General features: G+C 43.8%; 1 protein-coding gene across 1 annotated transcript in view; it reads left to right on the top strand.

Annotated features, from left to right (window-relative positions):
* The window catches only part of APH1B (aph-1B gamma-secretase subunit), a 106,985-nt gene extending 102,137 nt beyond the window's left edge, over positions 1 to 4,848 (top strand). The window contains exon 6 of the mRNA XM_077829234.1: positions 4,494 to 4,848. Within this exon, the coding sequence (XP_077685360.1) occupies positions 4,494 to 4,696 (203 nt within the window). The 3' untranslated portion in view covers positions 4,697 to 4,848. The remainder of the gene's footprint in view (positions 1 to 4,493) is intronic.
* The last annotated feature ends 10,681 nt before the right edge of the window (positions 4,849 to 15,529 follow it).

Raw genomic sequence — 15,529 nt, 5'->3', positions numbered from 1 at the left:
TTCTAGTTCTACCCCTCTAAATGCTTTGGGGTATACTAGCAACAAGCAAATAATTTGTAACACATCATTTATTAGTTGAATTTTGCAGATAGATTATGAAGTGCTCAAATCTATTTCACTTAAAGTTGTTCATAAGCTATTCATGGAGGGAGGAAAATCTAAAACTTGAAAACAGTTTGAGTATTCAGTATTTTCAACGCAAAAGTCTGTGCTTTGTGTTTTGCCCCATGTGGCTTAGTTAGCTAACCAAGTTAATGGGACTTGGGCTCCTAAATTAGTTAAGAGCTCCTTTAAATTTTCTCTGTGGTTTTGTTCTCTGATTGACTGACTTGGTTAACTCCAACACAGCATGAGTGCCAAATGTTTCAGTCTAATGGACAGTGTTGGGTTGCATTTCATCAGAAGATCTGTGAGAACTTGGAGTCCTTCTCTGTATCCCCAGTGCACTTCATGTAAAATGAGTCAGGCTTTTTTTATTTGTTTGTTTAATACACCCAAGCTAACTTAACTAGCCCTCTCCAAAATCTTTAGGCCAAACATGTTCATAATGCTGTAGTCATAGTGGAATGAAATTAATTGCGCTAGATAGACAATGTTCTGTTTTGACCAATGAAAGGATGTAATAAATACTCCTGAGCACTTAATAGTGTTAGAAGCATGAGTACACAACTATGATTATATTTGCAAGATTAAAGGAGTACTTGTGGCACCTTAGAGACTAACCAATTTATTTGAGCATAAGCTTTCGTGAGCTACAGCTCACTTCATCGGATGCATCTGATGAAGTGAGCTGTAGCTCACGAAAGCTTATGCTCAGATAAATTGGTTAGTCTCTAAGGTGCCACAAGTACTCCTTTTCTTTTTGCGAATACAGACTAACATGGCTGCTACTCTGAAATTTGTAAGATTGCGTTTGAAGAGACTGTCACATTAAATTTACATAAGCAGTTACTGTAAGTGTTAGCAAGCCCTAAAGCTAGTTAAAGGAAATAACATTGTTGGATCTCACCCCGATGTCACTCACATTGTTGCATAGACGAAAATGGGCAGTTTAACAATTGATTAGACTGGTATGTAAAACTGCAAAACGTAGGAGAACTTTCAGTTTAAAAGAATTCCTTACCTGTTATGAATAACATCTTAGGTAATTAAAACTGGAGACTTTTTAAAAATGGACAGTTTCAGAGTAGCAGGCGTGTTAATCTGTATTCGCAAAAAGAAAAGGAGTACTTGTGGCACCTTAGAGACTAACCAATTTATTTGAGCATAAGCTTTCGTGAGCTACAGCTCACTTCATTGGATGCATTCAGAGATTGCTTATTTCATGTACTCTTTTCTATTTTCTTTATGAAAACTGAGTGAAATGTATAGTCACTTTCACTTTTGTTTATACTCTGCAGCATTGTGCTAAAGCATAACAGAATATAAAGCAAGGTTTGGGTTACAAAGACTGCAAAGGAAAATGCTTTAGTTGTTCAAAAAATCTTCCACTGGAATCCTTGAGATCATTTTACTGTAAAATCTAGAATACAGGCCCAGATAGGCAAGGCCTTTGGGAGATCTTGTAACGGTCTGTCTAGCATTTAATTTCTTCCCCCAATGCTATTTTTCTGCAGCTGGAAAAGAGATTGCAGTTCCTTCTCTGTCTGCTGTATATAGTGCTCCACTACTGATAATTTCTACTACAGCTGTAAGCACTGCTGCTACCAGAATGTGCTCTATATGGGATCAGTGCCTTTGAATTCAGCTGCCTTCCTTCAGGGCTCAAGTTTGGGACAAATTTCTACTGCTCATCTTCATAACTATAATTCTTGACACTGTCCTGCCAATTAAATGGTTGAACTGAAGAGTTTCTTATCTGAAGGTACTAGAGTAAAGATTATTATTTCCTTATCCAGGTTGTTGTTGTTGTTGTTGTTTTTTCCCCCAGGGTTGGAAGGGACCTCAGGAGGTCATCTAGTCCAACCCCCTGCTCAAAGCAGGACCAATCACCAATTTTTGCCCCAGATCCCTAAATGGCCCCCTCAAGGACTGAACTCACAACCCTGGGTTTAGCAGGCCAATGCTCAAACCACTGTTCTGTGGAAGTGTGAAAATGAATGTGTTTGCCTCTGAGGTTTGTGTTTGCCTCCAATTCTCTGAGCTCACATCACCAGTTACCCAAGATCTCAAAGTAGCCTTTAAAAATGTCCATTCTAGGGATTGTATTTTGCAGATATGCTCAGAAATGACAGAATCAGGTATGTTTTGACAGTTGTCTCAAAGTTTTGAGGTGTTGTCAAGGGCAGGAAAGAGCTGTCACTCTGGGCAAAACACAAATCATGGGAAAGGTCAAGTTTCTTCTAAGAGTGGCACATCATCACATTGTGCCTTTAGTCACCCTGAGTCCCCAGTATGAAGGAGTGGAAAACAATCTTTCAATGTGGTTTAAAATAAACAAATAAAACAAGATTCTCGGCTGGTGTAAATTAGTGTATAGCTCTATTGAAGTAAGTAGAACTATATCAGTTATACCAGTTGAGGATCTGGTCTATAATTCCAACTCTGCCATAGACCATGTCAGCAGAATAAACAATTTTGATCAGGTTACCTTAATTCCAATCTGTTTCTTGTATCACATTTACAGGAACACAATTGCTCTGTAGATCTCAAAACATATCTGAATTTGAGTTGAGAGTAAATACAGCCTTTTTCACTGTAGTACTATGCACATATTCTACAACTGTGGGAATCCTTATTAGGCTATTACAATTGTAACGCTGCAAAAAATTTCATCACCACTGAGAATAAGTCACTTGGAATGGAAGGGACCATCTCAGAGTGTTATAGGAAAACCATTAAACCCATGGATTGGAAATTCAGATGGTTTCATTCAGAGCTACAGTATAGAGAGGGAGAATGAAGGGAATCAATTCTGGGCTTTGAAATTACCTTACTTTGTGTCAGGGTGCCCCCTGGAAATACACATAGGGAACTGGGGTAGAAATAATCTATCCAAGAGAGCATCAATTGTCTCTCTACTTTGTGTGTTCTTAAATCTGAATACTGCAACAACTGCAGTCAGCTGGATCCCCCTTTTTATAAAAGAGGGGGTAGTTGGCAGGGCATGCTCTATGAGGGTCCCAGGATTCTGAAGCTTACTCCCTCATTGTTCCAAAATGGCCTGAATTTGGTGACCCTCTGGGTGCTCTGCATTTGTTTGATGGGGTTTCTGGAGAGGGCTCTGTGTGTGTACTTCTACAACAATACGGGGGGAGGGTTAGAGAGGGAGCTCCTGTAGGTGACTGGCTGGCTGAGTTGCTGAATGATTACTGTAAAGCTGATGGGATTTCATTGTATTAGTGATGTATTAGGTGGCCAAAAGCCTTGGATTGGTAGCTTTAAAATTAGCATTTACATTTACAAAAATAAGAACATGATCATACAAGCAGTTTTTTACTGAAAGCATTTCCTCTTCTTGAATAGGGGTTGTGACTTATAACGTTATAATTAAAAAGAGATGTTATAAAGAATTTGTTGGTGATATCACCAAGAAATCACATGTAATGCTCTTTAAGTGACTTAGGCTTAGATTCTTAACCAGGGATAGACATCCTGAACTCGATGTGTCACTCAACATTCTCAGCCTTTCTTTCCTAAAATATATAACACTGCTGGCTTGATCCAAAGGAAAATATCTTCCCCCGGCCATCATGTGCAGTGTAATATATTATAATTTCACCTAGAAGTCTCAGCTGAGATCAGGGACCTGCTATATAAACACATGAGACAGTTCATACCCCAGAGAACTTAAAATCTTAAAACAAGAATACTCCCCAGTGAAGTGATTTGCCCACGGTCACACCTGATCAGTGGCAGAGTCAGGAAACAGAACCCAGATCTCTTGGGTCCTAGGTTATTGTCCTAGTTACTACTCTACACTGCTGTGTAAGTGTAAGAGATCTGGACCAGTAAATGAGACTTTCAAGTCCCACACCACATGTCATAGAGGAATTGATTCCTACTAACACACAGGACTAAGTTAGGCCCTTGGTTACCTGTGCAACCTCATTGAACTAATGGGTGTAACTGAGTAGACTTTGGCCCATTATACACCTGCCATTAAGCTAATCAAATCTGTTGTATATCTATCCTTTTAGTATATCTATGATAGGTAACCCTGGCTATCTTATTGATAACAAACCAGTCCGCCAGAGCCTAGACTTGATAATCTTCCAGAGAAACACTGCAGAGCCCCTCTATGCAGACATTTGGGGATGAGATTGGCTGAGGAATGCATTGTAGTTAAGGGGCTTTATTACTGTATACGCTGGTCAGTAGTTAGTAGAAACTGATCATATCACTTTGAATTCAGCGGTTTTGTGGATGAAATCCTGTATTTTAAATTACTGTATGGTGCTAAGCAGATCAGAACAAAAGAAAACAGATTAGGCTGATTCAACGAGTTGCTTCATCTCCAATGTTCTGATTTTAACCTTTTGTTCTTCATACAGACCGTGTTTGCCTCTTGGAGAAGGATCTTGGACATTGTAAAGGAACCTACTTGTTGTGGTATTTTGATCATGCGCTGAAGAAGTGTAGGACTTTCATTTATGGAGGTTGTGCAGGAAATGGAAATAGATTTGTTAATGAGACAACATGTTGCCAGAAGTGTGCTCAGGGTATGTACAGTGCACTCTATGGTACTTTCACATAGAGATGTGGGCATCGAAAGGTCCATTACCCACTGTCCTGATTAGATGTGACTTGCTGTAGGCAGAGCTGGTAGCACTGCCAATAGCTAAGGTTGCCTAATATGTTCCATTATAAAACCCCGTTTCCAGGTACTGATAACTTGGACAAACTTTAAGTGTTTAGTTGAAATTGTCCAAGCCAGGTGTTGAGTCAGTGCAGCATGGGATGGTGACCTGATGCAAAGAATTAATTTCATCATGTTTTTTTAATTATACTATTCTCTGTCATATCTGAATGCTTCACAAATATCAATAAACTTACCTTAACACACACAGACCCTGTGAGGTAGAAAGGTATTCTCCCCATTGTACAGATGGGAAACTGAGGCACAGAGAGATGAAGGCCAAAATTGTCAAGTATCTTCTAATTTTGGATGCTGCTTGAGATGCCTAGAGCCTGATTTTTTCAGAATATTTATCACTATATGTTCAGAGAACAGCTGCTATTGACTTCAGCTGCAACTGTGGGTGCTTGGCACTTCTGCAAATCAGACCCAGGTATCTCAAGTTGGGCATCTTTAAAAGAGAACACACTTAGTGGCCATCTATAAAAACTTGGTTTACATGACTTGCCCAGTATCACATAGAAATCTGTGCCGGAGGCAGGAGTAGAATCCACTTCTCTAGGGCAGCATTCAACTGCCTTAACCAGGAGACCCTCCTTTTTCTTGCTGCAGTCCCCTGCCTTCCAACTTCTACAGCAACGAGGCCAATAGTCTTAACAGACAACAGCACAATTGAGTAACTTTCATCCTGTGCACTGAATGAGGCAGGACTCCTGTGGAATATGGCATGAGATCATTTAATTAAAACTGTATTATAATGCTTGTGCACGGGGGCCTGAATTAACTTTTTTTGAGTGCCTGACTTTACAACCGTAAGGCCTGGTCTACAGTACACGGTTATTTCGGAATTAGCCGAGTTACCGCCAAATAAAACTGGTTCCGTCTACACGACCAAACCAGTTTTTTCGATTTAAAGGGCTCTTCACTCCGATTTCTGTACTCCACCTCGGCAAGTGGAGTAGCGCTAAAATCGAGATCGCAGTTCCGGGTTACAGGTACTGTGGACGCAATTCGACGATATTGGCCTCTGGGAGCTATCCCAGAATGCTCCCTTGTGACCGCTCTAGACAACACTCTGAACTCCGATGCACTAGCCAGGTAGGCAGTAAAAGCCCCGGGAACTTTTGAATTTCCTGTTTGGTCACCATCAGCACAGGAGACCATCTGCAGAGTCCACCATCATAGGCAACTATGCAGAGCCTACCATCTCAAGAGACCACACAGTCCTGGATTCGCAGATGAGCTCCAGCGTGGTCCAAACGGGAGGTACTGGATCTCATTGCATGTTGGAGAGACAAATCTGTTATGGCAGAACTACGTTCCAAAAAAAGGAATGCAAATACGTATGCTAAAGTCTCCAGGGTCACAGAACAGTGTCATACAAAAATCAAGGAGCTCAGGCAAGCGTACCAAAAAGCCAGGAAGGTGAATGGGCACTCTGGGTCACAGCCCCATATATGCCGCTTTTACCATGAGCTGCATGCAATTATGTGGGGTGACGACACCACTACCCCACCACTATCCATGGACACCTGCAAGGGGGGAGTAGCACGGAGTGAGGAGGATGAGTTTTTGGAGGACGAAGAGGAGGAGGAGGAGGAGGAGGACAGTGCACAGGTGGCAAGTGGGGAATCTGTTTTCCCCCGTAGCCAGGAACTATTCTTAACGCTGGAGCCAATAGCCTCCCCCTACTCCCAAAGCATGCTCCTGGACCATGACCCTGGAGAAGGCACTTCTGGTGAGTGAAAGCTTGATCGGAGCCACGTGGTGGGGAGGAAACCCAGCCATGCTGGGCTATTCACATTTAGTTTAAAGGGCTCATCCTTGCTCAGAGCCTCATCAGAGCCACGCTGGGCTGTTCGCGTTTAGTTTAAAGGGCTCATCCCTGCTCAGAGCCTCATCGGTGGGTGTGTGTGTGTGTGGGGGTGTTGTGTGAAGCACTCATCCCAGAGAGCCCGCAGGCTGCCTGCAAGCTGAATTCTGTTGCCTGGCCGCATGTGATGGCTTACTCACACCAAAGTGGCAGGCACTTCAGTATAAGAGGCAAAATGAGACCTTGTACAGAAAGAACATGTGCTATGTACTATGAATTACCTGTTTTACTGAGAAACAGGGTCCCCTTTGTTCTCTAAAATACTTGTTCTCTAAAATATCTTTTAAAATACTACCCTCCTTTTTCTCCTCCTGCAGCAGGCGCAAATGTTTCAATGCGGCCCCTATCTACTCTGTCCCAGAGGCTGGTCCAGGTTTGAAGGAGGAAAAAACGAACTCGGGACAACATGTTTGCCGAGCTCATGCAGTTCTCCCGCACTGATAGGGCCCAGCTGAATGCGTGGAGGCAAACAATTGTGGAGTCGCGTAAAGCATTACATGAATAAGAAGAGAGGAGGGACGTGCGCAATGAGAGCAGGCAGGATGGTATGGTCAAGCTCATGGGGGAGCAAACTGACATGCTCCGCTGTATGGTGGATCTAATGTGGGAAAGGCAGCAAGACCACAGACTGCTGCTGCAGCCCCTGAATAACCGCCCTCCCTCCTCCCCAAGTTCCATAGCCTCCTCACCCAGACGCCCAAGAACACGGGGTGGGGGGGTAGGGGAGGCTACAGGGAGCCGCACAGTCAACCCCAGAGGATTGCACAAGCAACAGAAAGCTGGCATATCCTAAATTTTGATTTGGTTTCTGGACTTGTTCTTCCCTCCTCCTCCACCCCCCTAACCCAATACCCGCCCCTCCCCAGTCTAGCTTCTGATTTCTCTCAATGTTTTGTGCAACAAATAATAAAGAACGTTTTTTAAACAATTGTGACTTTATTTCCTTTCATATATATATAGGAGGCGGTTAACTTTAAGAGAAACAAACACAACTCTCACACCGTACCCTGGCCAGTCATGAAACTGGCTTTCAAAGCTTCTCTGATGTGCAGCACGCCCTGCTGCGCTCTCTAATTGCCCTGTTGTCTGGCTGTGAGAAAATGGCTACCAGGCGAGTTGCCTCAACCTCCCACCCTGCCATAAATGTCTCCCCCTTACTCTCACAGATATTGTGGAGCACACAACAAGCAGCAATTACAATTGGAATATTGGTTGTGCTGAGATCTAACCGAGTCAGTAAACTGCGCCGGCGCGCTTTCAAACGTCCAAACGCTCATTCTACCACCATTCTGCACTTGCTTAGCCTATAGCTGAACTGCTCCTTACTACTGTCCAGGCTGCCTGTGTACGCTTCATGAGCCATGGCATTAAGGGGTAGGCTGGGTCCTCGAGGATAACTATAGGCATTTCAACATCCCTAACAGTAATTTTCTGGTCTGGGAAGTAAGTTCCTTCCTGCAGCTGTTCAAACAGACCAGAGTTCCTGAAGTTGCAAGCATCATGCACCTTTCCCGGCCATCCCACGTTGATGTCGGTGAAACGTCCCTTGTGATCCACCAGTGCTTGCAGCACCATGGAAAAGTACCCCTTGCGGTTTATGTACTGGCCGCCCCAGTGTTCCGGGGCCAAGATAGGGATATGCATTCTGTCTATCGCCCCACCGCAGTTAGGGAACCCCAGCACATTAAAGCCATCCACAATGGTCTGCACATTTCCCAAAGTCACTACCCTGGACAGCAGCTGGTCAATGATTGCATTGGCTACTTGCAGCACAGCAGCCCCCACAGTAGATTTCCCCACTCCAAACTGATTCCCGACTGACCGGTAGCTGTCGGGCTTTGCAAGGTTCCACAGGGCTATGGCCACTCGCTTCTCAACTGTGAGGGCTACTCTCATTTTGGTGTCTTTGCGCTTCAGGGCAGGGGACAGAAGTCACAAAGTTCCATGAAAGTGGCCTTACGCATACGAAAGTTTCTCAGCCACTGGGAATCATCCCATACCTGCAACACTATGTGGTCCCACCAGTCTGTGCTTGTTTCCCGGGCCCAGAATCGGCGTTCCACGGCATGAACCTGGCCCAACAGCACCATGATCTCCCAATCGCAACATGCCGTGCTCTCTGTGTACATGTCCTCATCAGTATAGTAATTGCGCTGTTGTCGCTTCCTCACCCAGTTTTGCAGGTACTGCACATACTGTTGGATAATGTGCGAGGTATTTACAATGGTCAAAACTGCAGTGGAGATCTGATCGGGCTCCTTGGCTATGGCGGCTGAATGGGTAATCCTGGAAAAAGGGTGCGAAACGTAGGAGAGCAGAGTGGCAGCGGAAGCTGTACTTTGTTTGTTGTAGCCGAACAAAGGCTGAAAATGGTGTCTTCTGTGGTTTTCATGGAGGTGGGAGCCCAGGACAGACAACATGGAGAAGCTCGGAAGCGTGGCAATAGCGGGAGAGCAGAGTTGGCGGCGGAAGCTGTGCTGTTCGGTTCACTGTAGCTGAACAACAGCTGAAAATGGTTGTCTTCAGTGGCTTTCACGGAGGTGGGAGCCCAGGACAGACAACATGGAGAAGCTCGGAAGCATGGCAATAGTGGGAGAGCAGAGTTGGCGGCAGAAGCTGTGCTGCTCGGTTCACGATGGCTGGGAAGAGCTGAGTTGGAGAGGTGGATTCATAGTAGCAGGAGAGCAGCGGTGCACCGTCTACTGAAAGCAGCATGGCGTCTGCATGCCAAAAAGGTGCGAAACGATTGTCTGCCGTAGCTTTCTGACGACACACACCGAGAAACACCCAAGAGAATGTTTTTGCCTCATCATGCACTGGGAGCTTAACCCAGAATTCCAATGGGCGGCGGGGACTGCGGGAAAGCTACCCACAGTGCACTGCTCTGACATTCGATGCTAGCCTTGGTACTGTGGATGCAATCCACCGAATTCCGCGCTTTAGTGGGGACACAGAAGACTGAATGTATAAAATAGTTTCCGAAAATTCGAATAGAATAATTTCAAAATAATTTCGTACTGTAGACGTACCCTAAGGTCTTTCTAATATTTGTTCTGTATGTAAGTATTAGAGAGCCAACACTTTGACTGACCTCAGGTGGCCATTCTCAGAACTGCCTAAGCAATAAATAATACTAGTGACAAAAGGTGACTTGTCGGTGTGGCTGCTGCTTATCCCCCATATCCTTTTTATTGCCAAAGTTGCCTGTGCTTTTCACAGACTTAGTGTCTGTCTGTCTCTCTCTCTCTCTTATTTCTGAAAAACACAACTCACATAAACAATCATGAAGCTGACCTTTATGTATTTTACTTCTTTTAGTATAAATACTCTGAGTATGCAGAGTGCTACCAAGTTATGGCCAAATTCTGGCCTCAAATATTCATGGATGGTTCCTGTTGAAGTCCATGGTAGCTGTCTGCACATATTCTATAGCAGAACATTATGCATAGGTCTTTAACTATGATACGAGTTGTGTTCTGCTATGCTCAGCAGATGTTTTTTATGCTATAGCACTGATTCTTAGGGCCACATTCTAAAGAGACATACAGCCTGTGCATAGCTCCCATAGGATTTCTTTAGCCATAATTTTAATTAGACTGTTGCTTTCAAATTGTTACCTTACAGTCTGAATTAGGATGGTAGGATCCAGCTCTCAATCAGATGATATATATACAGAAGTTTCATGTATATTATTTGTATAAAACACAAAGGATGATTTTAATCTGAATTCCTTGTCATCAGCATTCCAGAGATCCTGTACAGCTAACCTTCCTAGTCAGATTCTCCCCAGAAATCCACATTTTATTCCTCCATTGGCAAGTCACTTGTAACACTTCCCTCTTCCAAACACTCAAAGTGGATATTTTTCAATAGAAAAAGAGATTGCATTACAAGCATACCCATTGTGTGACATTAAAATTGCCCTTTTGCAATTTCATGTATTTGATAACTTGTGTGTGCACCACTGCTCTCTGCTGGATGGAATCAAACTTGCTCAAGCATTTGTAACTTATCTTGACCGCTAGAGGCTGCTCTACAAGCTATCAGTCTGGCTGCATTCGAGCTAATGAAGAAACTTCTTTAGCTTTTCTGTTTTATTCATAAACACCACAATTCAGGAAAGTACATAAGCAAATGAGTAAAGTTAAGCATGTGTAGTTAAGTGCTTTACTGAATTGGGTTTGCAATGAAACAGGAAGCTAAAAATAACACTGAATTCATTATCATAATGCCAAAGACCAATGTGTGGTAATGTATGTGCTTTTAGCTCCTGCGTGTGAACAAACAGGAAAGGAAGATGAAGGGCCTGATGTAGGTAAGATGACACCTTTTTATTTAATAGTAATTCACCAGTCAATGCTCTCTGAAGCAGTTATTACTTGGATTACTTTATTCTAAAAGTAATGAATTGCAATGGTACCCAATCATTTTAGTAAGCTCTAATGGTCACCTATTACTTTCCCACTGTGCCAGAGGAGCAACTTAATTGAAATTACATTACATTGAAGGGACAGATGCAGGTTAAAATTTATAAATATTAATCATAAATATCATCCCACTAAATTAACAAAGGCCATTTAAAAACAATTGACCCATTTGCCTGGTTGGTTTGGCTCAGATCCAGGAAGGGACGTAGGCATTGGAACGCTGAGTATCAGGGCACCTAGAAAATCAGAGAAACAACATTGCAATCCACAAAGCCTAAGTTAGGCGCCTCAGGGAATGGAAAGAGCTAGGCACCTGAGAGTGATCCACAAAGCCAGCATGCTAGAGTGGGAGCCGCCTAAGGTACCCAATGGGAGATGCTGACCAGAAGGGTGTGTGTTAAGCCCCGTTCTTCTCAGAGATAGGTGCCAAGACCAGACTGCAGGCTAGCTCTGGTGGTGGTCAACTAACTGGGGGAAGTTAGACAGTCAACCTCTTAAGTGGCTTGCAGAGCTAAAACAAAATGGCCTGTGGGCAGGGGGTGGGGAAGGAGGAGCTCCCTTATAAACTTTAGCCTAGTTAGGGTACTCATCCAGGGTGTGGGAGACCGTCAGTTTAAGTCCGCCTCTGCCTGAATGGGAAACTGGATTTGAATGGGGATCTGCCACCTTCAGGTGAGTGTCCTGACCACTGGGCTTTGGGATATGCTAATGCAGATCTTTTGTTTAGTCTGTTCTGATCCTTCCAACTTTCTGCTTCTTATACTGTTTGATGCTGAACTGCTGTATGCACTCATGGGAATATGCAGAACCAAGAGAATCATGCTGGGATCCAGAGCTGAGGTCTTGGGGAGCTGAGATAGGGGCACCATTCTCAAGGGAGTTGAGGGGTTGCAGAGAAATCCAAAGAGAAGCACTATTTCAGGGGTGCAGGATATTTAATCTGATATGCTTAGGGGTAAGCCCTCTGCTCAGCCCCCAAAAGGGAGGAATCCTCTCACCCAGGCTGCCGTGTCCCCCACAGACAACCTGCTCCCTGGTTGATCCTCACCCTTGCTGACTGGTCCACTACCAGGCAGGGCCCCTTTGCAGAACTGCTGTGCTCTGCAGGGTGATAGTACTCCCCACGCATCCCTCTGGTATCCCACCCCATTGCTTCCAGAGCTATTGGCATCTTCACAGCTGTGGAGTCAGGGGGAGGATTTGCCTCTTGTTGGATAATACTCAATGCTCTGATGTTCCCATCTTAAAGTCAAACCTTGGTGGGGGAAAAGGCAGAACCACATTCTCCTTCTGAGTGGAGGGATTCGCAGCCTCATGGAGTGGGGAGAGGGAAGTCTGCAAATCTCATGGAATCTGAGGATCTGTGGGAAAAGTGGAGCATCCCTCCTATATGCCCCCTGTACATTCCAGGGGATGTTCTTTCTTTCTGGCCTACTTTCTAAGGTCCGGTCTACACCAGGGCCACATGGCTTCCATAAGATCTTTGCTGCCATGGGCCATTCTCTCCCTTTTCCCCGCTACAAGCTGCATGCTAGACCCATCTCCAGCAGTAGTAACTCCCTTTCTCATCTGCCACCCTATTCAATCTATTACTCTATCAGAAACACACCAGGTCCTGAGGAGAACATGATGCAGTCCATGGCTGCTCCCTGGCTGTGCTCTGTCATAAATATAAAGGGAAGGGTAACCACCTTTCCGTATACAGTGCTATAAAATCCCTTCTGGCCAGAGGCAAATCTTGTTACCTGTAAAGGGTTAAGAAGCTCAGCTAACCTGGCTGGCACCTGACTCAAAGGACCAATAAGGAGACCAGATACTTTCAAATATTGGGGGGAGGGGGAGGAAGGCTTTTGTTTTGTGCTCTTCGTTTACTTGGGACTGAGAGAGGCCAGACAGAAATCCATCTTCTCTAACCCATCCTAATCCAAGTCTCCAATATTGCAACCAGTATATGTAAGCCAGGCAAGGCAGATTAGTTTCTTTTGTTTTATGTAAATTTTCCCTGTGTCAAAAGGGAGGTTTATTCCTGTTTTCTGTAACTTTAAGGTTTTGCCCAGAGGGGGATCCTCTGTGTTTTGAATCTGAATACCGTGTAAAGTATTTTGCATCCTGATTTTACAGAGATGATTTTTACCTTTCTTTTTTTTTTAATAAAATCCTTCTTTTAAGAACCTGACTGATTTTTCCATTGTTCCAAGATCCAGGGGTTTGGGTCTTTGATGATTTTGTAACAAATTGGTTAGGATATTATTCTCAAGCCTCCCCAGGAAAGGGCGTGTTTAGGGCTTGGGGGGATATTTTGGGGGAAGACGTCTCCAAGTGGGCTCTTTCCCTGTTCTTTGCTTAAAACGCTTGGTGGTGGCAGCATACTGTTCAAGGACAAGGCAAAGTTTGTACCTTGGGGAAGTTTTTAACCTAAGCTGGTAAGAATAAGCTTAGGGGGTCTTTCATGCGGGTCCCCACATCTGTACCCTAGAGTTCAGAGTGGGGAAGGAACCCTGACACGCTCCCTCTCACTGAGCCCCAGCTCCATGTTCTGTCCTGGCTGATGGGCTCTCAGAGGGAGGGAAGCATGCTGTGGTGGTGGTGTTCCCCTTTACCAGGGCAATGGAGGGGACCAATCCCATCCTTAGGTTCGAGAACATGAATATCTTCCTTGTTGCTGCTGCCTGTTAATACCATGGCTGCCCATTCTAGCACAAGTCAAAATTTCTGGGCCTACGGCTCAGCACTGACGGCCTTTCCATGGGGTATATTGATAGGTGACCGTTCTTGTACTGTTCAGCTACTGCGAGACAGGGCACCTGATGTGCAATAGGGTACCAAAGAAGGTGTATCCAATATCCTGGAGGAATCAGATATAGAAGGGCCACGTCTGTCATCAGCAGAAGTAAGACAAGACAAAGTCATTTGTGGACCAGTGGCACTGGTGCCAGCTGTGCCCTGAAGCTACTGGTGCACAAGCAGCAGTGGGAACCAACATAGTCCGGTTGCTTTCTCAGACATTCAGTCTGTCATTCAGTCATGTCTCTGTCATCGGTGAAATGAAATGTAAAGACACAAGACATCTATTCTCTCCAGTTAACCATCCACTGATTTTCCTGCAGGCTTGGTGCTTGGAATCACTGTGGGATGTACTACAGCAGTTATCTTGGTATCTGCACTCGCCATTTTCCTTCGGAAAATGTAAGACTATGCATTCCATTCAATACAGGTGTTTGGGACTCTGGCTATTGTATGAGATATTGTAAATCCAGTGATTTTTCTCCAATGGGATAAAAGCTAACCAAAAACTCACCTTCACTTTGGAGGTGGGTCGTGGCTCAAGCTCAATCTCTGTTTCCACACTCAGGGAGACTTGCACATGTATTATAAAATGAATTTCAGTGGAAGTTAGCAGGCTAAGTGTCATTGAGGATCTGTCTTTAATTCATTAGGCTACACAGTCTATGGGAATGGGTAGACCTGAGGTGGTATTTCTTGCTCCTATATGTTTCTACTTGTGAAGCAAACCAGTTGAAACAAGGAAAATTGGAACTAATAAATTGCTAGAGTTCAAGCAAAGCTGCTTTGATTCGTACGAAGATCCACATTCATGCTTGCTTTTTTAAAATAAATCAGACTTAATTTACTTTGTTTTGGTGCTTCGAAATAAAATATAGAAGAAGCTGGAAAAACAAGAGTTTTGCAGCAGCTTTATATCTTTAGCCCACATTCATCCCCAGTGTATTTATTTTACCTGTAAACATCTCCATTAACTGACTCCTGAGTGTGCTACTGGCATAACATTCTTAGCCTCACATACTTGTTATAGGAGGTGGAGCAGGCCAAAGTTAATGACAACCCATCTTGATTTAAAGGGGAGCTGGATAGGCCCAGTAAAGGTTTCTGTTGGCTTGTATAAAACAATGTGACAAATAGGGGACAGTGTTAAACATATGCATTTTTTGGAAAAGAGAATGCACCTACAATGGAACTGTTGTGCTAATTTAATCTCTCTCTCTCTTAATTGTCCAGAGTGAAGAAATATTCAACCAAAGAAAAGAAGCAAAATAACCCCCCGGCTAATACAGAAATGTACTAACCAAAAAGAAAAGCCTTCTTATTTCCTTGGATTAATGCAGTGAATTCCTTGATTTGTATCATATGGTTTTGTTATATGAAATATTGTTTATACTTTCTAAAGAACCTATAAAATGCATACTGGGATTTGTACATCCTATTCATCCGGTCCAGTGTATGGGAGAGTTCTTATCCCATTTGAGGGACATTTGTACAAAACCCCATAGCTTAGTGTCAGGATGCACTAGTGGTAACTTAACTCAAAATACTGTATCTCTGAACTAAATCCTGCTTTTAGCTACACAGCTGGAAATGAAGAATAACTCCACTAAGCTTAGTCTAAATTGTTTATGATGTTGTGGGCAACTG

The sequence above is a fragment of the Eretmochelys imbricata genome, chromosome 10 (genome assembly GCF_965152235.1).
Source record: "Eretmochelys imbricata isolate rEreImb1 chromosome 10, rEreImb1.hap1, whole genome shotgun sequence".
NCBI classification, from domain to species: Eukaryota; Metazoa; Chordata; order Testudines; family Cheloniidae; genus Eretmochelys; species Eretmochelys imbricata.
Note: the sequence above shows the minus strand (reverse complement) of the source record. Positions and strands in the feature narration are given on the sequence as shown.